Source organism: Melanostigma gelatinosum, assembly GCF_949748355.1.
Source record: "Melanostigma gelatinosum genome assembly, chromosome: 8".
NCBI lineage: Eukaryota > Metazoa > Chordata > Actinopteri > Perciformes > Zoarcidae > Melanostigma > Melanostigma gelatinosum.
The window spans coordinates 2,028,423-2,049,962 of record NC_136641.1 but is presented as its reverse complement, the minus strand read 5'-3'; the positions used below and the strand labels follow the sequence as shown (position 1 = coordinate 2,049,962).

General features: G+C 45.6%; 1 protein-coding gene across 1 annotated transcript in view; it reads left to right on the top strand.

Moving 5' to 3' along the window:
• LOC306780615 (protein FAM107B) overlaps positions 1 to 15,027 on the top strand; it is a gene marked incomplete at its 3' end in the record, with an annotated part of 37,749 nt that extends 22,722 nt beyond the window's left edge. The window contains exon 4 of the mRNA XM_079273050.1: positions 14,908 to 15,027. Coding sequence (XP_079129176.1) covers positions 14,908 to 15,027 — 120 coding nt within the window. The remainder of the gene's footprint in view (positions 1 to 14,907) is intronic.
• Positions 15,028 to 21,540: the final 6,513 nt, after the last annotated feature.

Genomic DNA, 21,540 nt, shown 5'->3' with positions numbered 1-21,540 from the left:
TCTCTCTCTCTCTCTCTCTCTCTCTCTCTCTCTCTCTCTCTCTCACTCACTAATTCTTTCTTCTCTCTCTCTCTCACTAATTATTTCTTCTCTCTCTCTCTCTCTCACTCACTAATTCTCTCTCTCTCTCTCTCACTCTAATTCTTTCTTCTCTCTCTCTCTCTCTCTCTCTCTCTCTCTCTCTCTCTCTCTCTCTCTCACTCTAATTCTTTCTTCTCTCTCTCACTCTCACTCTAATTCTTTCTTCTCTCTCTCGCACTAATTCTTTCTTCTCTCTCGCACTAATTCTGTCTTCTCTCTCTCTCTCTCTCTCTCTCGCACTAATTCTTTCTTCTCTCTCTCTCTCACTCTAATTCTTTCTTCTCTCTCTCTCTCCCAATCTAATTCTTTCTTCTCTCTCTCTCTCTCTCTCTCTCACTCTAATTCTTTCTTCTCTCTCTCTCTCTCACTCACTAATTCGTTATTCTCTCTCGCTCTCTCTCTCTCTGAGTGGCAGGCGGTGTGCGGAGCTGCAGGAGTGGAGTTTTGAGAGCGATAATTAACGTGTTTTTCGACATTTCTCTTCGTTGGGTAATGTTGGGTATGATGGTGTAGTGGGGTGTGCAGGGTTCACGGGTTTTGTTTGCGTACTTTTATCGGGTTTTTGGGTCTTTTTTTTGAGCGGAGTGCAGCCGGGCAGCAGGTGCTGTCGGCGTGCTAACCGCTAGCATGCGCCTGACGGAGCTAACCAGGGAACACGGCGTGAAGATCCCGCCGCTGTTCGGGTATTCCGTGGAGGAGCTCAGCCTGGCAGTGGGTGAGATGGTCGGGCACAGCCACGTGAAGTCCGCAGCGCGGATGAACAGCGCTGTGGTCATTTTTCTGGACAGTATCGACCTTGCGGAAGTGGTGTTGATGAACGGGATCTCCATCGGTGAGCACTTCCTGCCCACATATCCTCTCGCCACACTGGAGGTGCGAGTCACTGTGTCCAACGTGCCGCCATTCATAAAGAGCGAGGCCATCATCAAGGAGCTGTCCAAGCATGGGAAGGTGGTGTCTCCGGTTAAGAGGGTGTTCTCTGGATTTCAGTCTCCGCTGTTGCAGCACGTGGTGTCTCACAGGAGACATGTCTTCATGATCCCCAGCAACAGGAGCAGAGTGGTCAACCTCAGCTTCAAGATCACTGTGGGCGACTTTGACTACGTCATCTTTGCAAAGACGAACGATTTTAAATGTTACAGCTGTGGGAAAGAAGGACATCTGAGCAGGGCTTGTCCTGGGGAACACGGCTCAAACAAAGACCGGGACCGGAGAGGTACTGAGGACAGCGGGGACAAGCAGGACGGACAAGAGGGAACAAGTGGAGCACAGGAGGCGAGGGTGGAGGAGACGGGTGGGGCTCAGGTGGAGAGAGTGGAGGAGACAGGTGGGACCCAGGAGGCGAGAGTGGAGGAGGCGGGTGGGGCTCAGGTGGTGAGAGTGGAGGAGACAGGTGGGACCCAGGAGGCGAGAGTGGAGGAGGTGGGTGGGGTACAGGAGGTGAGAGCGGAGGTGACAGGTGGGGTACAAGAGGTGAGGGTGCAGGAGACGGGTGGGGGACAGGAGGTGAGAGCGGAGGTGACGGGTGGGGTACAGCAGGTGAGGGAGTGTACTGGAGGACAGGTGGAGGCAGGTGGGGAGGTGGCCATGGAAGCAGACGAGGAGCAGCTCAAGGCCCCTCAGCTGAAGAGGAAACAGAGAGGGGACAGAGGAAGCTCACAGGCCAAGAAAGTGGCAACTACAGAAAGTGGAGGAGCAGCCGAGTGTGAGTCCAAGCCGGAAGAGGACCCTGAGTCCGGTTGGGAGGACTCTGAGTCCAGTCAGGAGGAGAACTCTGCTGTAAACAGTGAGCCCTCTACACACGGTGCTGGCAGCTCTAGGGGCTCTGGAGGCTACAGCGTGGAGGAGATCAAGGAGTTTCTGAGGAGGAGTAAGAACGTGAGAAAAGTCAGAGTGGAGGACTACCTCTCTGACAAGGAGCAGCTCTCCAGCTCTGCCAGGTCTCACATGAGGTGCAAGGACAGAGGAGGGCTCACGAAGCAGGAAGGATATAGACTCAAGAAAATAGTTCACAAAGTGAACAAAGAACTGGACAAAGTGGGCACTAAGTGAGAGTCGGGGTCTCGGCCTACAGACAATTGCAGACACGTTTATGTTTGGTGGACCTTATTTGGTTAACCGTTTTAAATGATACCGTATCGTGTTCGGACAATAATTCGTTTTTTTTATCTCAATGATGGAACTGTAATGTCTAAAAAAGCGGTGTCAATAAAGTTTTTTTCAACAGTCTCTCTCTCACTCACTAATTCTTTCTTCTCTCTCTCTCTCTCACTAACTAATTATTTCTTCTCTCTCTCTCTCTCTCACTAATTCTTTCTTCTCTCTCTCACTCACTAATTCTTTCTTCTCTCTCTCGCTCTCTCTCTCTCACTAATTCTTTCTTCTCTCTCTCTCTGTCTGTGTGTCTCTCTCATACAATCATTCAGGTCTTAGAGACTTTTAGAGGACCCCCCCCCCCCCCCCACACACACCCCATTTCAAAATAAAAGCCCCAAAGAGTGAATTCTAATTGAAATGCTTGTGATGAAGCCAGGCATTTAATAATCTGTTTATGTGTGTCAAACATTATGATTATGTCTCCTCTCCCCCACCCAGCACCTCCCTTTCAAAATAAAAGCCCCATGGATTAACTGTATTTAAACAAGCTCAAAATTAGGCTTTTTTGTTAAAAAAATGAATGCTCTTACTAATACTGTGATAACTACTACTGCTGCTGCTATTATAGTATTACTACTACTGCTACTACTACTTCTACTATAACCTTTGCTGTTGCTGCTATTACTACTACTGCTACTACTGCTACCATCAATATTATTACTACCACTACTGCTATTATTACCACTGCTACTATTACTTATACGACAACTGCTACTACTTACTACTGCTATCCATGCTACTAAAAGTAGTAATACTACTACAGCTATTAGTACGACTGCTACTAGTACTACTACTACTGCTTCATCTTCTACTGCCATTACTATTACCACTACTACTACTACTGTGATATTAAATACTACGACCAATACTACAGCTGTTACTATGACTGCTGATACTACGTCTTCTACTACTTCTTCTAATTACTAATACTTCTACTTCTAATAATACTTCTACTATAACTACAACTTCTACTACGACTACAAATATCACTACTACTAGTACTTATTCTAATGCTACTAATACTTCTACGAATAATACTTATACTAAAACTAACCCCAACCCTAACCACTACTACAAATATCACCACTGATGAATTTTTTTAAGCCACAGAAACTGTTCAAATATCAAAATGTTCAGCTCTTTCAGGAGAGTTGTGATATGACTTTTCATATTTGTAATCTTTAAACTCTTTGAATTATTAAGGTTTTTGCAATTTGTTTTTGAATTGGATATCTATTTTCAGCAATGTTTTTGCCATTCATTTCAGTTTTCAGCATTCCAACGCATTTTCAGCAGGAAATGCTTTTTCTAGTTCCACTATTTCTTCCGTCCCCCCCCCCCCGTTTCGTCGCAACGCTTCTTCTTCATTTTTTAAGCTACAGAAACCGTTCAACTATCAAAATGTTCAGCTCCTTCAGCTCATCTCTGCTATGACTTTTTCTATTTCTAACCTTTAAACTTTTTTGAATTATTAAAGCTTTTAGCAACTTTATTTTTGAATGGGATCTCTATGGAGAATATTTTCAAATCCTCTTAAACTTCTTCAACTTTAAAATCCTTCAACTTCCTCATACTTTCAGCTACAGACACCATTTCAACTTTAAAATGTTGAGAAAACCCTTCACTATTGCCAACATGATTCAGCTTTTTGATATCTTTTAAACTTTTTGAACTGCAGCAATTTAACTTTTATGATTTTTCAGCCCTTTTCTGACTTTATAATGGATGTGTATTGCGCAGCTTAGAGTGAGTGATGTCACCGCTAGAGTGAAGAGCAGCTTGAGATTCTTGTGAAAAAAACAGTTGTGTTTTGCCACTGTGTCCACCATCTTCATTCTTCATGCATAATTTCTGGATGTAGAAGTAGCTAATATTGTCCTTGTCGTAGAAAAATTACTGTAGAATCCCACAGATTTCCACATTTGACACAGAAGCCGTTAATTGAGAGGAAAACCAACTTTCTGCTCCATAGAGACCAATGTTAAATTTTGCGTCAAAAACATCTTCCACAGCACACGGTACCCCATTTCTAGATCGCCAGTTAAGCCACATTTTTTACACTACAGACACAATTTTTACAGGATCTGTTCTTCAACTCATTCTTCCCCTCAATTATTAATATCCGAGCAATAGGAGCTACGGTTATGGGAGTTTTGATGATTTGTTTGAGAGGTGTTTCCCTGTTTTATCTCCATAAAATGGCTTCAGGCACACAGGTGTTCGCGATTGAGCCAATGAGTGATGTTGATAAACACACAGACTCACAGACACACGAGCACATACACTCCTCTCCCTCTCCCTCTCTGTGTCTCTCTCTCATACAGTTTGAGGACCCCCCCCCCCCACACACACCCCATTTCAAAATAAAAGCCCCAAAGAGTGAATTCTAACTGAAATGCTTGTGATGAAGCCAGGGATTTAATCACCTGTTTGTGTGTCAAACATTATGATTATGTCTCCTCTCCCCAGCCCCACCCTTTCAAAATAAAAGCATCATGGATTAACTGTATTTAAACAAGCTCAAAATTAGGCTTTTTTGTTAAAAAAATGAATGCTCTTACTAATACTGCGACAACTACTACTGCTGCTGCTAATATAGTATTACTACTACTGCTACTACTACTATAACTTTTGCTGTTGCTACTGTTACTACTGCTGCTATTGACGGCTGCCACCCTTCAACGCTTACCGATTACGTACTCTTTTACGATTACGTATTTGTGGAGTTCGAGAGCCTCTTAAACTGTGGGAGACCAGCCTTTCCAAAGAGTCAGCCGGTTTCAATTATAAACAAAAGTATTTAATACTTCTGAAGCTAAAACAGTCGCATAGTGAAGTACATTATTTAAAGTTACATCGAATATGACCCACTCACCCCGAAAGCGTTACACCCACACAGTGGAACCGGAGCAAGAGGCCGGAAGTTCTTTCTCCCCCACCTTACATAGTTCAAAAAACATCCCACAATGTTCCTATTGGCTAAATCCAGCTAGCTCCTCCTTCTCGCAGGACCCGCGCACGGGTATGACCTGTAATTGCCTGTCTAGAAATCTATCTGTCCCTTACTCCCAACATACTATTCTTTACAGTTGAATACATTCAATGACTGTCTTTTATGGCTTAACACTTCTATGATAAACATTCTATATAAAGATAAGGATTTGCAACTTTTGGCAAAAAATTCACAAGTGTCACAAACATAGATATAACGTTGCTACAAATACTAAGATACACTTCTAACTACAAATCACTTCTATCTACAAATTCTAAAACACTTATACAATTATGAATTCTTAATTATGAATTGTGGAACACTTCAATCATAATTTCTTAAAACACACTTCTAAACCCAAATTTCCTACAGTCACCCAAGGTTTGTTATTAGGGAAAGTTTTTACTTGTTTACAGGGAATGATAGACTCGACACAGTAATTAATATAACTGGTGACTTTGTCAGAGATGCTGTTCAGATCATTGGCATCCTCAAGAAACTGTCACGGGAGTTCACAGGTAGGACCCAAATGCAAGACCACAGGAGACAGAAGTGAATAGTAACAGGTTTTATTTAGACTGTGCGTGCAGGTGTGGAGCCCGTGGTCCGACACCCGAGTGGCAGCTCGACGGTGTGAGGCCCATGGCTCGACACCGGAGGGCTGGTGGGTTGACGGCGTGAAGTCCCGTGGCGCGATACCAGAGAGTAGCCAGATAGACGGTGTGAGTCCCGTGGCTCGACACCGGAGGGCTGGCAGCTTGACGGCGAGTGTAGTCCGTTTACCACAAGGCGGGTAGAGCGGCGGAGTGTATCCACAAACACAAGGAGGGCAGAGGATGCCACGGGGTTTCAGCGGGTGAAAGACGGTACGACCTGACAACCCCAGACTGCAGGACCAGAGCTTATATAGTGACAGGAGACTCATTAGTGGGCCCTGAGTCTGGTGTGTCAGGCTGCAGGAGGTGATCGGCTGGAGTGTCCTCAGCTGTGCACAATCAAGGGTGCGGCCATGGGAGGTGTCTGGAGGCAGAGGACAAACAGAGCACATGGCACACCACAACAAACAGGGGAATGACAGGACACATGAGGAGAGGAGATCAGGGGAAACACACACCGGGTCAGACAGGGATCCTGGATCCTGACAGTACCCCCCCCTTAAGGAACGGATTCCAGACGTACAACAAGACACAAAACAGGGCGGGCGGCGGGGGTCCAGAGGAGGGGTGACAGGATCTGACCGGCCACGGGGCAACCGAAGAGCGTCGGCCACCGGTGCTCCGGCGGACGGCCGGGAGGGCAGAAGGGCTCCGGACACGGGTGCTCCGGCGGAGGGCCGGGCGGGCGGAAGGGCTCTGGAGAATAGGATGCTGGTGCAGCAGTGGCAGGTACTGGAGGTCTCTGCTGCTCCGCGACGGCAGCGGGCACTGGAGGTCGCTGCTGCTCAGAGACGGCAGCGGGCACTGGAGGTCGCTGCTGCTCAGAGACGGCAGCGGGCACTGGAGGTCGTCGCTGCCGCTCAGAGACGGCCACTGGAGGTCGTTGCGCCTCTGGGACGGCGGCCGGGTCTGGGAGAGGCTGCGGCTCGGAGGCGGCGGCGGCGGCCAGGTCCGGGGATAGCTGCGGCGCTGAGGCGGCGGCGGCCAGGTCCGGGGATAGCTGCGGCGCTGAGGCGGCGGCGGCCAGGTCTGGGGATAGCTGCGGCGCTGAGGCGGCCAGGTCTGGGGATAGCTGCGGCGCTGAGGCGGCGGCGGCCAGGTCTGGGGATAGCTGCGGCGCGGAGGCAGCAGGAACTGGAGTTGGCTGCGGCACTGAGGCGGCAGGAACTGGAGCTGGCGCTGAGGCGGCAGGAACTGGAGCTGGCGCTGCGGCGGCAGGAACTGGAGCTGGTGCTGCGGCGGCAGGAACTGGGAGCGGCTCTGGCTCCGCGGCCACGATGTCCGGGGATAGCTGCGGCTCCGAGACGACAGCCGGGACTGGGGATAGCTGCGGCTCCGAGACGACAGCCGGGACTGGAGGTCACTGCTGCTCCGGGACGGCAGCCGCGGGACCTGGAGGTCGCTGCTGCTCCGGGACGGCAGCGGCGGGAACTGGAGGTCGCTGCTGCTCCGGGACGGCAGCGGCGGGAACTGGAGGTCGCTGCTGCTCCGGGACGGCAGCGGCGGGAACTGGAGGTCGCTGCTGCTCCGGGACGGCAGCGGCGGGAACAGGAGGTCGCTGCTGCTCTGGGACGGCAGCGGCCGGGACTGGAGGTCGCTGCTGCTCTGGGACGGCAGCGGCCGGAACTGGAGGTCGCTGCTGCTCTGGGACGGCAGCGACCGGGACTGGAGGTCGCTGCTGCTCTGGGACGGCAGCGGCCGGGACTGGAGGTCGCCGCGGTACGGAGACGGCGGCGGCCGGGACTGGAGGTCGCCGCGGAACGGAGGCGGCGGCGGCCGGGACTGGAGGTCGCTGCTGCTCTGAGACGGCAGCGGCCGGGACTGGAGGTCGCCGCGGTACGGAGACGCGGCGGCCGGGACTGTAGGTCGCCGCGGTACGGAGACGGCGGAGGCCGGGACTGGAGGTCGCCGCGGTATGGAGACGGCGGCGGCCGGGACTGGCGAAAGCTGTGCCGCAGAGGCGGTAGGAACCGGAGCTGGCTGCGGCGAAGAGCTGGCAGGAACAGGAGCTGGCTGCAATGCCGTCCGAATACGGGGAGCCGGAGTCGGCCGGGCCACTGAGTGTTCCGCTACACCTGCTTGGCTCCGTCTGAGAAGGTGCTTGGCCATATAATCCGAGTCCGCCAGAGGGTCAAAAACTCTCATCAGATCCACCACAAAGTCCACATAACCCACCGTATTAGGCCGCTCAAAACCTAACGTTCTCGCGGCCCAGTCCAAAGCCCTTCCCCACAGTAATCCCCCCACGTAGGACACCTTGGACCCGTCCGAGGCAAAAGTCTGAGGCTGCAGGTCAAATACCCGTTGGCATAGCAACAGGAAGCCCTGGCACTTCCCCAGTGTTCCGTCATAGGGATCCGGAGCCGGCACGGGGGATTCCCAGACCGGCGGAGCGAGGACAGGCGGGAATAGTGCGGGTGCTGGAACTGGTGGAGACTTGACTGTCCGGGCTAGTTCCTGCCCGCACCAGCCAACCCGAGAAACCACAGCAGCGAAACGTCTCATCTCCTCCAGCAGCCTGGTAGTGCTGCGCAGCGTAGCTGCTCCTGTGGTTGCTGGGTCCATTATGGTCAGGTCGTTCTGTCACGGGAGTTCACAGGTAGGACCCAAACGCAAGACCACAGGAGACAGAAGTGAATAGTAACAGGTTTTATTTAGACTGTGCGTGCAGGTGTGGAGCCGTGGTCCGACACCCGAGCGGCAGATCGACGGTGTGAGGCCCGTGGCTCGACACCGGAGGGCTGGTGGGTTGACGGCGTGAAGTCCCGTGGCTCGATACCAGAGAGTAGCCAGATAGACGGTGTGAGTCCCGTGGCTCGACACCGGAGGGCTGGCAGCTTGACGGCGAGTGTAGTCCGTTTACCACAAGGCGGGTAGAGCGGCGGAGTGTAATCCGTAGACCACAAGGAGGGCAGAGCGGCGGAGTGTATCCACAAACACAAGGAGGGCAGAGGATGCCACGGGGTTTCAGCGGGTGAAAGACGGTACGACCTGACAGCCCCAGACTGCAGGACCAGAGCTTATATAGTGACAGGAGACTCATTAGTGGGGCCCTGAGTCTGGTGTGTCAGGCTGCAGGAGGTGATCGGCTGGAGTGTCCTCAGCTGTGCACAATCAAGGGTGCGGGGAGGTGTCTGGAGGCAGAGGACAAACAGAGCACATGGCACACCACAACAAACAGGGGAATGACAGGACACATGAGGAGAGGAGATCAGGGGAAACACACACCGGGTCAGACAGGGATCCTGGATGCTGACAGAAACACACTCCAGTCAGTGCACTCAAAACATCTTTTGACGCACGAACAGTGTTGGATGTAACTGGCAGCTTCCGGATTAAAAGAGAGTAGCTGGGTGTCAATAATATCAAATTATGATCCGATTGTCCAAGAGGGGGGGAGCATCTTGGAAATAAAATTGTCCTTAACGTTGTCATAAAACAAATCGATCATTTTATCACCCCTCGGGGCATGACACCCATTGTTTAAAAGAGGGTATAGTGGCAGAGAGAGAGCAGTGATTAAAATCCCCATTACAGTTTTTCACAATTGCGAAGACACATTTCTTGAAACGGTCACCCATTCTCTCAAAACTGTAAACACAAAACCTCATCTTCAAGCACTATTTACAAAACCTCTGAATCCTCTTGCAAAATGAAACTTTCGCCTCAAAACTGTTTTACCTGTGCTCAAAATCAAACACTGCTCTCAAATCACAAACAAAGTGATCAAAATAATATACACTATCAAGCAGTCAGTAAACAATACACCAATCAATAGAAAACACATTGTTCAAAACATATAGTTCTCAGGGAGAAGTAGAGTTTTAATCTCAAAACAAATTTCATATGAACGAAAACATGTTCGATTGATCAGAAATTACTACTGTGCTTTGCCCTTTGCAATTTATTTTGTTCTTCCTCCTCCTTGTACCCCTATTTTAACAGTACTGTACCCTGCATCTCACAAACGTGTCCTTTGTCTCTGTGATACTGTAATTCTTGTTCTTTCTTGATATGAACCTGCAACCAGTCAAAATCTATTGAGCAGTCAGTACTGTTACTGTAACAAATAGAAAGCACAATGTTCAAGGCCATACAATTTGTTTATTGTACATTATACAGCCTACAATGCACTATAGGCCTACTACAGCATACAATACTAAAGTAAAAGGGACAAAAATCAAAGGAGTCAACATGTCATCAATGTGCTTCTTCTTGTCTTTGGGCTGGGTCAGACCAGAGCACTTCGTCGACATCACCTTCAACCACCTGTTTGCTCTCTGAACTGGTTTATATTGGTTGTGTCACATCATTTGATACAAGTGAAATCAATTTTGAGTGATTGTGTTTAATCAATGACATGTGTTCTCTATTTGTATTTGATTGTTGCCACTTGTGTTTACCAGTATGGATGACATGTGCATTAGAGTGCAGAATGTGTTTTGAGACTAAGAATGTGTTTAGAGTTTTGCTGAAAAGTCTACGTGAGATCTGCAAATTGTGTTTCACCATGTGAAATAGTTTAATGTATTAATAACAGACTGCACAATTAGCTAAATGAGTTCAGGCAACTGACAACTTTGTTCAGCCAATGGGTTTTAGTGTTTTAGCAATTGAGAAATACTGTAATAGTAACCAGCGTGTCTGGAGAGGAGTGTTGCAGGTCATGGGTGACCTGCAACAAAGTGTCTTGGGGCCATGCCCTCAACCCAACTGAAAGTCAGCAATTTTTAATTTTGTATGAATTTCTAGTGTCATTTCTGGCATCTCCAGGCGCTGTACATTAACAAACTTCTCCTACGGAATTTATCAAATCAACTTCAAATTTGGTCACTACAATCTAAAGACCTTTGTGATGAAAAGTTACTCAAAGGTTGTTATTTCCGTTGCCGTGGCGATGCATTCGTCGCCATAAAAAACGAAGGTGTTTTTGACAGGCTAACAATGCTCAAAATATAATCAAACAATCACACACATTTAAAATCCTGAATGTAGTTATCTGATGTGAGTTTACTGCTTCAGAGTGGCAAGTCAGCTCGATAGCGCCCCCTACAATATTTCGATGATGCAGCCCTCGCAGTACGTTTCACCTAGATGTGTAAAATTTGGAAAGCAAATGTATCACATGTAGACTTTAAAAAAAGTCTTAGGTGTCCATGCTCTAAACCCAACCGGAAGTTAGCCATTCTGAATTTTGTATGAATTTCTCGTGTTTTTTTCCATTTCCAGGTGCTGTACTACGAACTCCTCCTAGGGAATTCATCCGATCAGCTTAGAATTTGGTCAGAACAATCTAAAGACCTTAGCGAAACACTGAACTTATTGAAAGGGTTTGTGGGCACACCATGAGAAAAATACTTCTCTGATCAAAATATGAGCAAACGTTAGATAACAGTGGTTCTCATACCATGTCAGTGGGCATTAGTATAAATTATCTGTCCAGAGCTTCTTCATGACAATCAGGTTAAATGTTACAATTAATGATTCACACTACAATCTAAAGTTACAGAAGAGCTTAAAATGAAAATAGTGTTAAATTAAAGTGTTCAAGTAAAAGCAAATGACTACGGTTTTGTTAACTTTCATGCAAGTCCAAATACAATCAGCAGGACACTGCAGGGAGCTGAACCCCATCCCAGTAAACTGATAGTCTGTTATCTTACAAACACTGAAGCGCATTCACACACATTCAATTTCTTAATGAACTTAACAGGCTTACATTACAGGCTTATGATTGTATGGGAGGTACACTCAAAACATTTGAGGCTTAAGACATGGCAACATGATCTTGCTACGCTGCTGGTCGACGCAGGAAATATCATCTAACTCGTGCACGCAGTGTATGATGGTCACAGAAATGCATGGCCACGTCAATCTGAGTCCTGCCAGTACCCTCGACATGCATGAAGTTGCGAGGGCCCGATCAATGCTGCTTGCAGCTTTAATTATTATTGTCTGTCACAGTTTAATTTCTAAGGCATGATGTATGTTATTCAACCTGAGGTTTGTAAAATGAAATCAAACAGCAACTACGATGAAGAGAAATGTAGCTTTCTTCAGAGAATCACTTCTTTGCCTAAACCTTTCTACATGGATCTATATCTGCAATTCACTGAGCGCTGATGACCTTCAGAACCCCACGCACACACACAAACAGTTGGTTGAAAAACCTGCATTTAATTTAGCAATCTGTTATATGACAAACACTATCACACATAGTACTTATTTTGTTGATCTTTATAGGCCTACATTTAAAATCATATTCGGGGGTACACTCAAAACATTTGGGGCTCAAGCCCTGGCAAAACGACTTGTTGGGAACCAGGAAGTATTCGGAGTAGAAACCTTTTTATTCAATTCCACTCAATTTATTTTGTAAAGCCCAAAATCACAAATTAACTGTCAAATCAAATACAGAAAGTACACATCAATTATATTTAACAAATATTGTTCTCATTTTTCAAATTTAACTGGATGGATTATAAATGATACATAGAAATACATGAATAAATGTTCTTCTCATTTCAAGTAAAATAACGGCTGGATTAAAAAATTAATTACTTAACAAAATTAATTTCAGCAAAATAATTTTCACTGAATTGCCCTGCAGCTTTAAATTCAGTTCATTCAGGGTGAAGTGAAAAAGCCACAATATTATATTTTTCTCATCTTCTAAAAAGAGAAATTAGTGTTCGACTGGACAGACTCATATCGGTGAATTCTTCAGAGTCCAATGACTCTGGTCTCTCTGGCCATTTCTCTCTTTCAGAGATCGTCCTATGATTTGACTTTCACGACTCACACCTCAATAAATAGTCCTGCTCTGCTCATATGTCCTCGTCTCTCCCAGTGTGTCACGGTGTGTGTACATCTTACTCAAGTCAGGAAACTCTTCAGAATACCCATATTTGATTGGCTGAGCTTCATCACGTGGTGTGATTCACAACGCTTTGGTCTGTGTTTTTCCTGCACCGCCGAACAAGTGCCGTAAAAGCTGGAATAATTCCGCTGCATAAAAAATGCCCTTCAAAATAAAATCTTTTTTTTTTTTCTTTTTTGTCAAGCAAAGGCCCACTGAAAACGGGTCCGCGACCCAAAAGTGGGACCCACCAGTTGAGAATCACTGTTCTAGGAGGAAAGTTTCACCTTCATGCCCATGAATTGAGAAGGAACTGAGAAAAATGCAATACAAATACATTTGACTTAATAACACAATAACATACTACGAGTAGTTGAAGCGATCACGCAATAATAAGTAAGTAAGATTTATTTATAAAGCGCTTTTTACAGACAAGTCACAAAGTGCTGAACAGGGGCAGAATTACAAACATAAACACAATGTGATGATATAAGGGCCAATAATTTACATACACAGAAAGTACAAAATTAAAACATGGATTAAAAGCAGGCCTGGGATGTGAATTTTTGAGTCAAATGCCAGTCTAAACAGATGTGTCTTGAGCTGATTCTGGAATGAATTCACAGAATCTGAGAAACAGGGGTGCAGGCAGAACATTCCACAACCTTTGTTCTACTGCTTCAAAACCTCGGTCACTACGGGTCTTAAGTAGGGTTGGGTATCGTTTGGGTTTTTTCCGATACCGGTGCTAAAACGATACTTTTAAAACGATACCGTTGCCTGAACCGATACTTTTTTCTTCAAATTGTACAATATATTAACTGTTTAAAGTATACTATAAATATAAATAAATACAAAACACTTGGCTTCAAACTACAGCTTCAAACTTTTTAACTTCAAACTATGAACAATATATTAACTGTTAACAGTTTACAGTATACTTAAATAAATACAAATAAATACAAAACACACACACACACACTCTGTACACACACTACAGCTTCAAACTTCAGCAATTATTTTGCAGAAATATGAGCATATTTGCATTCTCTGGCAAAATACGACACGTCTCATGACTTATTTTATTTTATTTAACCAGTTCGTGGCGCTAATGCACCAATTCATCGTTTGCCAACCGCCACTACACCTCAAAGAAGAAGAAGGTTTTGCGTGCCGGATGTTGTGCTTGTTATGAGCGGCAACGCTAAGGACCCGGATGGCGATGGAGGAAGTCAGTAGCCTGCCAGCCGTATGACAGATCTCGGTTTTTTTTTTTTTTAATAAATCATGGCCAGAATGATGGAGGGGTTTGTGTCTAAGCGCGCACGGCTCGTCCGGTTGTAATAATACTATGAGTGACCAGCGGAGGACCGAGGCTATTGTTAGCATCGGTCCTAGGACGAGCTAACCTAGTGCTAACGAGGAGTGTAAAAAAAGTATTTCAATCGGCTCAGGCACCGAAAGGAAGCACCGAAATCTGCTTTGCATTTCGGTCCGGTAGATACCCGTCGTATAGGAACCGGTACCATACCGGCACCGGTTTTCGGTACCCAACCCTAGTCTTAAGGCCAGTGTGTGGGTCAAATAGATAATTTAACATGTTTGACCTGAAAGCGCGGGCGGGTGAATAAGGGTGAAGTAATTCAGTCACATATGTAGGAGCCTGACCGTGAAGTGCTCTGTAAGTGAGAGTGAGAATTTTGAAATGGATCCTAAGTGCTACAGGGAGCCAGTGGAGAGATCGGAGTATGGGGGTGATGTGAGACCGTCGATTTGTCCTAGTGAGTAATCTGGCGGCAGCATTTTGGATTACCTGCAAACGGTTAAGAACAGCTAAATATAATGAGGAGGGTGAGGAGAAAAGTGTGTTGCATCTCTAGTTCAGTTGTTAATACCACAGATCTCGGTTTTGCAGATATTTCTTAAGTGGAAGAAACAAATGTCTAAGTATGACTGTGTGCTATAATAAGCAAAAACAGAATACACTCATTGCTAACTACATTCACGGTAGAGTGTTGAAAAGTAACAAACTGTGTAATAGAGACCTTTCCAGTCCATTGTGTCTCACAAAATCATCAATTTTTTCCCGTTTCTTGAAGTAATACTTTTTGCTATATTTACATGAATATGCAGTGCCAATGATTCTCCTTTTCTGTTGTCAGAGGGAGAGGGAGCGAGAGGAAACGGTACAAGAAGAAGCCAAGTTAATGGAGTTTGTTAGAGTCCGACAGAACCTAAGAAAGATCCACTCTGTAATCCAGAACAAGGCTGGAAACATCTGAAGTGTACAAGAGTATCAACAAGGTGCATGCACAAAGACAATTAGTATCGATGGATTTAAGACACATTTGTAAATACCTATAGAAACAGTATTCTTTTATAGCCATGTAAAGATATCAGCTTTGTGTAAGTCCAATATTTGTAAGTATTTTTGCTTGATATGGTAGTTGGTATTTACAAATAGTATGTTGCAGAAAACCAGTATGATCACCTTTAAATGTCAAAGACTTCTCCATGATCTCAGCTAATAAAACTACTGATATACTTGTATTTTTTCCGAATCAAGAAATTGATAGAATCTGAGAGCTATTTATGAACCCCTATAAAGTATATTTGGTTGACATACTGTTGAGATGTTTTGAATTGTAGCGAGATTGAACCAACCCAGCTGGATTCAACCCTTGAGTCAGGTATTGCAGAGACATTATGGTGTCTCAGAACTGGCCTTTCATGACAGTAGGGGAGATTTTGAGAAAACTCTTTCAGAGACTCTTTCCACAGACCAGATGCCGCTCTTACACTTTAGTCAGTGTGACTACGGGCCGCAGCAAGGCCCGGGTTTGGTTGACAATTTTAGTATGCTGACCCTTTAATACTGGCTCAAACCAACTAAAAGCCCACTGATCCTCTATTGGTACAGGTGGCGGTAAATGACGGACTGAGACAGGACTCCCCCAATATTTCAAAGTTTATTACATTAAATACTTTAAACTGGGTATTAAACACACAGGAAACCCATTCCATCTAATACAGTGGTCCCCAACCACCGGGCCGTGGGTCATTTGGTACCGGGCCGCACAGAAAGAATAAATATTATATTATTTTCGTTTTATTGATTATTAGTCTGAAAGAAGTTTTATTTTGAAAAATGACCGGATTCTCTCGCAATTTCATCCGCCTGTGCATCTTGACACATGTCAAGACGCTTGTCTCGGTCACATGACCTCAAAAATTAAGCCCGCAAACTCGCGAAAATGAGTAAATAACTTTTGGAGAGCTTCCTTGCAAAGGGGGAAAGGCCACTAAAGAGACAGAAGAAGAGCTCCAACTTCCAAGAAAATGGAAGCTTAATTTAACAGACAATATCAGGAGTCTAATTAAATATCAGGAGTTATTCTGACGCGTCAAACCCGCTCTGCAGTATATGTGGCGACAGGAAGATCAGCTGCTGGAGGTTGTAAATGACGGTGGCCTTAAAAGTATGTTTGAGACAACAACTCTGCTGGTGTTTGGATTAAAATCAAGGCTGAATATCCTGAGATCGCCACTAAAGCACTGAAAACCCTGCTTCCATTTCACACATCCTCTTTGTGAAACGGGATGTTCTGCAGTGACGGCAATCAAAACAAAACGGAGTAGACTGGACATAAGGAACACACTTCGGGTGTCATTGTTGTAGTTGGTCCGTTTTGCTAGAAATCATCGGAGACTGATATCCAAGATGGCGGATGCTGGCAAAACTCTTGGCTGCCGCTCCGTACTTGATTGTTAAGTTTTGCTGTTTAAATGGATCCCAATGCTAAAAACCTGGCCGATAAACTTGAGCTGCTTGTTTGCGGCTAGATATTGCCGCCTACCATCCAATCTACTCAAACATCTTTACTGGATTAGCCACACCAGATCAACCTACCGTCTCCATCTGCCAAAGCTACCTCCGTGCTAGCCCCAGGACTCCCAGGTCTGGTCCACAGCACTACTTCGTTGTCCTGCTACTGGAGCTGTCGGTCTTCCCTGCCTGCTACATCGCTTGCCAACACGAGCGGCCAGCACGAGCACACCTGTTTATCCTGCCGGGATCTTTCCGTCCCGGCGCGGTTAGCAGGCTCGGGTTGGTCTTCTCTGCTAGCCACAGCCGCACCAGACCTCCATTTTCCGGGCAGGATCGTCCGGCAAACAGGCTGGAAGCCCCTCCAGGCCACCACTCCTTCCTCACCGGACTGTTGGTGTCCTGCCGCTGTTATGCTGTGGATCATCCCGTTGATACTCCTGGGTCGCACATCGCTTCTCCTCTCACGGACAGCCGGCTCTTGGTCACCAGCTAATGCTAGCTTATCGCTAGCGCTCCCCAATCGGACCATGTACTGTACTCCGCGTCAGATATTCACAACTTCAATAACCACCTGCGTCCGGACTGCATGGACATTCTCAAAGAACATGGAATACTTCGCCGAGGCCATCCTTCACACAGAGGTTCTGGCCACATGTTCACTCAAAACTTCACGTCCCCAAACTCCATCCCATCCCTATGGTCCTGTCACACTCGAACTTGCTTGTTACGTCACCACAACAAACGACATGTGAATCTGTCCAATCTCTGTCCCCTTCCTCAGTCCTCAAAGCCTATCACAACGCAACGTCACCTGAAACTGGCTTTGCTCAACACTCGCTCACTCAACAATAAAAGCCTCATTCTGAATGAATTCATAACGGACAGTAACCTTGATTTCCTCTGCCTCACTGAAACATGGCATAATCCCCTGGACCAGTGATTCTTAACCATGGGGCCGCATAGGTTATCAATTGAAGACACCAGAGATATTACTGTTATCCATGAGACGCTCAGTTACAATATAGCTTCCCACCACCTGGTGGCGGTAATGCATCAGTCAGTTGTTTAACAAGGTCCAATATGCAGAAGAAGACACTCAGCTAGCCGCTAGCTCAGGGGTCGGCAACCTGCGGCTCTTCAGCCCATCAGTTGCGGCTCCCCGAGTCTACATCAGGGGTCCCCAACTGGCGGACCGGATCTGGACCCAGGCCCTAAATCCGATTGATAATTCGGAATTATACATATTAGGCACTGAGTTTATACTTTAACGGCGCGTCTTATCCAGCCGTTACGGCACTTCTTCGGCGATGCAGGAAACACACCGACCAATGCGTCTAAATCACATCAGGTGATGCAGCTCAATAAGAGTCTTCTGACAAGTTTCCTGACTCGAGCGAGGTTTACACACACCGTGACACACGGGGGAGAGACGAGGAAATAGAAAGAAGAGCAGGGAAACTGCGCCGATCGAAGAAGATATCTCGCATGACGTTCTCCAAAAAGAGAAACGTGTTCACAGAGAATATAATTTATAAGCATGAATGAACAGAATCGTATATGTTAATTATTCCCACAGGCAGTTAAATCCTCTACCTCTGTCAAGTACTTTTCCCTGCAGGTGACTAATCATGATTTTCAGACCCGCCCTCTGTAAACTATCAATGGATAAATCCAAAAAAAGAAAAGTCACGGAGGAAAATAGAGTTTAACTCTGCGTGGACGTCTTCATTTGCTTTCACTGCCAACGATGCTGGCTTACTGTATGCTTCCAGAACAAACACACAGCGTTTCATGAAAAGTGTCACGCTGGAGATGAGCAACAAAGAGCGAATTCTCAGCTGCTGCAGAAAACTCTCCTCTTCATAAGAGTTTGATATTGTTATAACAGGTAAAATAGCAATAAAATGTCAAGAATTGTCTTCATTCTTGTTCTATATTTTCATAAACACAACAAACTATAGTTTTTGTATATATAATATAACTACATATAACACTTTATACGCTGTGATATCAAATCGCTTTTGCAGCTCCAGACACATTTTTTTGGTTTTATTTGAAGCCTTCAAAAATAAAGCGACACATAGCGACGAAACATTACAGTCATTTAGCAGACGCTTTTATCCAAAGCGACTTACAATTCAGATTCTATCACATTTCTACACCGTAGGCACAGCTACGGGAGCAATTTTGGGGTTAAGTGTCTTGCTCAAGGACACATCGACATGCGATTAGCAGAGCTGAAGATCGAACCGCCGACCTTCTGATTGAAGGACGGCCCTGCCATCCACTTACCCACAGTCGCCAGTTCTACTGCCCGAAGACGTCGTAATATATATACACGCCAATATTACCAGTAGTGTAATTGAGGTTCAATTGAGATATCGCTTCTCTCTTTTCTGAATTCTAGATTCATACTCTTGGATTGAATCTTGTATTCGTGATGGATAAAATGTTGGGAAAAATCTAAATGACTAATTAGTAGTGGATGGATATACACTGAGTGAATCCATTGTAAAAGTGAAACAATACATTATGTACTTTTGTTATATGTTTGTATAGTGATTAATATTTTTCAAATGTTTCAAATACAATACAGTGAAAAATTTGTGATACTTACCTGTTGGTTTATTAGTTTTCTTTACTCTTGTTACTTAATGCTTACCTTTTAATACTCATTTCTCTTGTGAACAGACCTGCAATCTCTGATGCGCTGGTCCATTACTGCTTTATAGATGTGTAGACACTTATCTATAGCAACAGTGTCAACTACAGGTCATTGAGAGGTTTGCCACTCAGAAGAGCAAAGTTCCTTTACAAATAACTGTCATAAAAACATGCAGGTTTCCTCACCACACTGATTGGGTGTTTCTCCAACAAACAAGGTTCATAGGGCCATCTTAAAATATGAGCGAGAGGAAAAATGTAATGGCGGTGCAGTCCTGTCTCCTAAAAATGACGTTCCCCCAAAACTAAAATGCATTCTCAATTACGTTTTACCACGAACGTATTTTCTCCCTGATTACGTTTGTGTTTGACGTACAAATACGTTTCTCATCAACATATCTTTGCCATACTCTAGTCTTTATTATTTTTCTGTGATCTGCCTCGCCTCTACCCCGCCACCCACGAGTTATTGACCCGCGGCCTGTTCCGAGGGCTGAAGACCTGACGATCGGGTGCCTCGCGGCGGGGGCCTCGCGGCGGGGGCGGCTGGAGACCTTGCGTCCCAGCGCCATTACGTTACGCCACTCGGAACCATAAAACCAAGTCCCGGATTTCACCCGGGGGACATTCTGGAGGTATTGTGACCGGGTGATGTGCCTCGTTGCTGGGGAGGTATGAGCCGAGAGTGGCGGGGTGTTATGGAGGTTTATATTACAACTCGGTGTTGTTCCCGTGCGTGGATGAGCGCATTTCTGCCGAAGACAGGCGGCGTGTTGTGGTAGTATTCTGACCGCGTAATAGGGAGAAGGAGAGGCGGTGGTGGAGAGGGAACACAATGTTAAAGAGATGGTGGAATGTATGATTGGAGAGAGAGAAGCGAAAAAGTTGGACGTGATCCCGGTGTCCAACAACACTGTCGCGCGCATCGATGCTTTGTCCGAAGACATCCTGGCTACATTGGTCGGTCGCGTGAAGAAGAGTGAGTTTTACTCTCTGCAAGTAGACGAGCCTACAGATGTGGCCAATCTGGCCAATCGTCCGTTACCTTCGTAACGTTACGTCCGTTACCTTTTCGAAGGCACGGTGCAGGAAGAGTTTTTGTGTTTTTTATCTTGTAAACAAACGCCACGCGCGAGCAAACTGTTCTCTCATTCGTCCGATTTTTATGCTGTTGCTTTTTTTTTTAAGGTGTGTGTGTGTGTGTGTGTGGGGGGGGGGGGGGTTGGGGGTGCGTGAACCCGGTCGGGATGTAGAAGGGGGTGCGTGGCCTAAAAAGTTTGGGAACCGCTGTATTAGACTATATATGATATTTATATTTTATTATAATATATTCATAATATTTATATTGTATATTTATTTATGGTATTTATATATCATATTATACTGAATATTATTATTATATGATATATATATATTAATATACTGAATTGTATGAATAAGATGTCCTTATTATGTCAGTGTTGGAATAAATGATAACAATGTAACTACAAAGTACTAATGCGTTTTTGATACTTTTCTTTTTTTTTGCATTGAATTATACTATTTGCTGAAATTGATTGGATGGCCCTACCCAAAAACAAATCCACCAGCCGCCACTGGCCTTAAGGCTGTTATGGTCTACCTCAGGGGTGTCCAAACTTTTTTCACTGAGGGCCACATACAGAAAAATATACCAAGGGCTGGGCCACTCAGGTCCGATCGCCTCACCCCTAGTGTGTTAAAGTGAGCAAAATCAATCAAATTTGGTTCTCAATGTGCTTTTGTTCAGATTTAACAGAGATGTTTGCTCACGTATGTTGAGCCGAACAGACTCATTATTCAAATAGAAGGGAGTTGAGAACAGCTCGATGTCTCTCTCAATGAGAGAAAAATATTGAAAGCCATGGCAGCTGGTGGAACATGTTCTAGGTAGGGCTGTGCCACATCCAATCAATTTCAGCAAACATCCCAGTATGATTTAATGCTAAATAAATGAAGGTATCAAACACGTATTGCTACTTTGCAGTTAAACATTTAACATTTATTCCAACATGAAAAAAAGCAGAAAATAACACTTTGACAAACACGTCAGGACATCTTATTTACAGCTAGTAGCTTCGCATGTACTGCTTCCCTTTCCTGCTAGTTTGCTGTCTGATTGTGAGGTCAGGCTGATCTGATATCAGCGCTGCAGTTTCTCCTCAAAGTTCTCCTCTCAAACGGGTCTTGGAGGAGGAGTGCTCGTGCTGGCGCGGGCGCCTGCAGAGACTTCTCCTGACGAGAACGCGCAGCTATGGGCCAGATCGTTCTGGCCCCAAGCGGA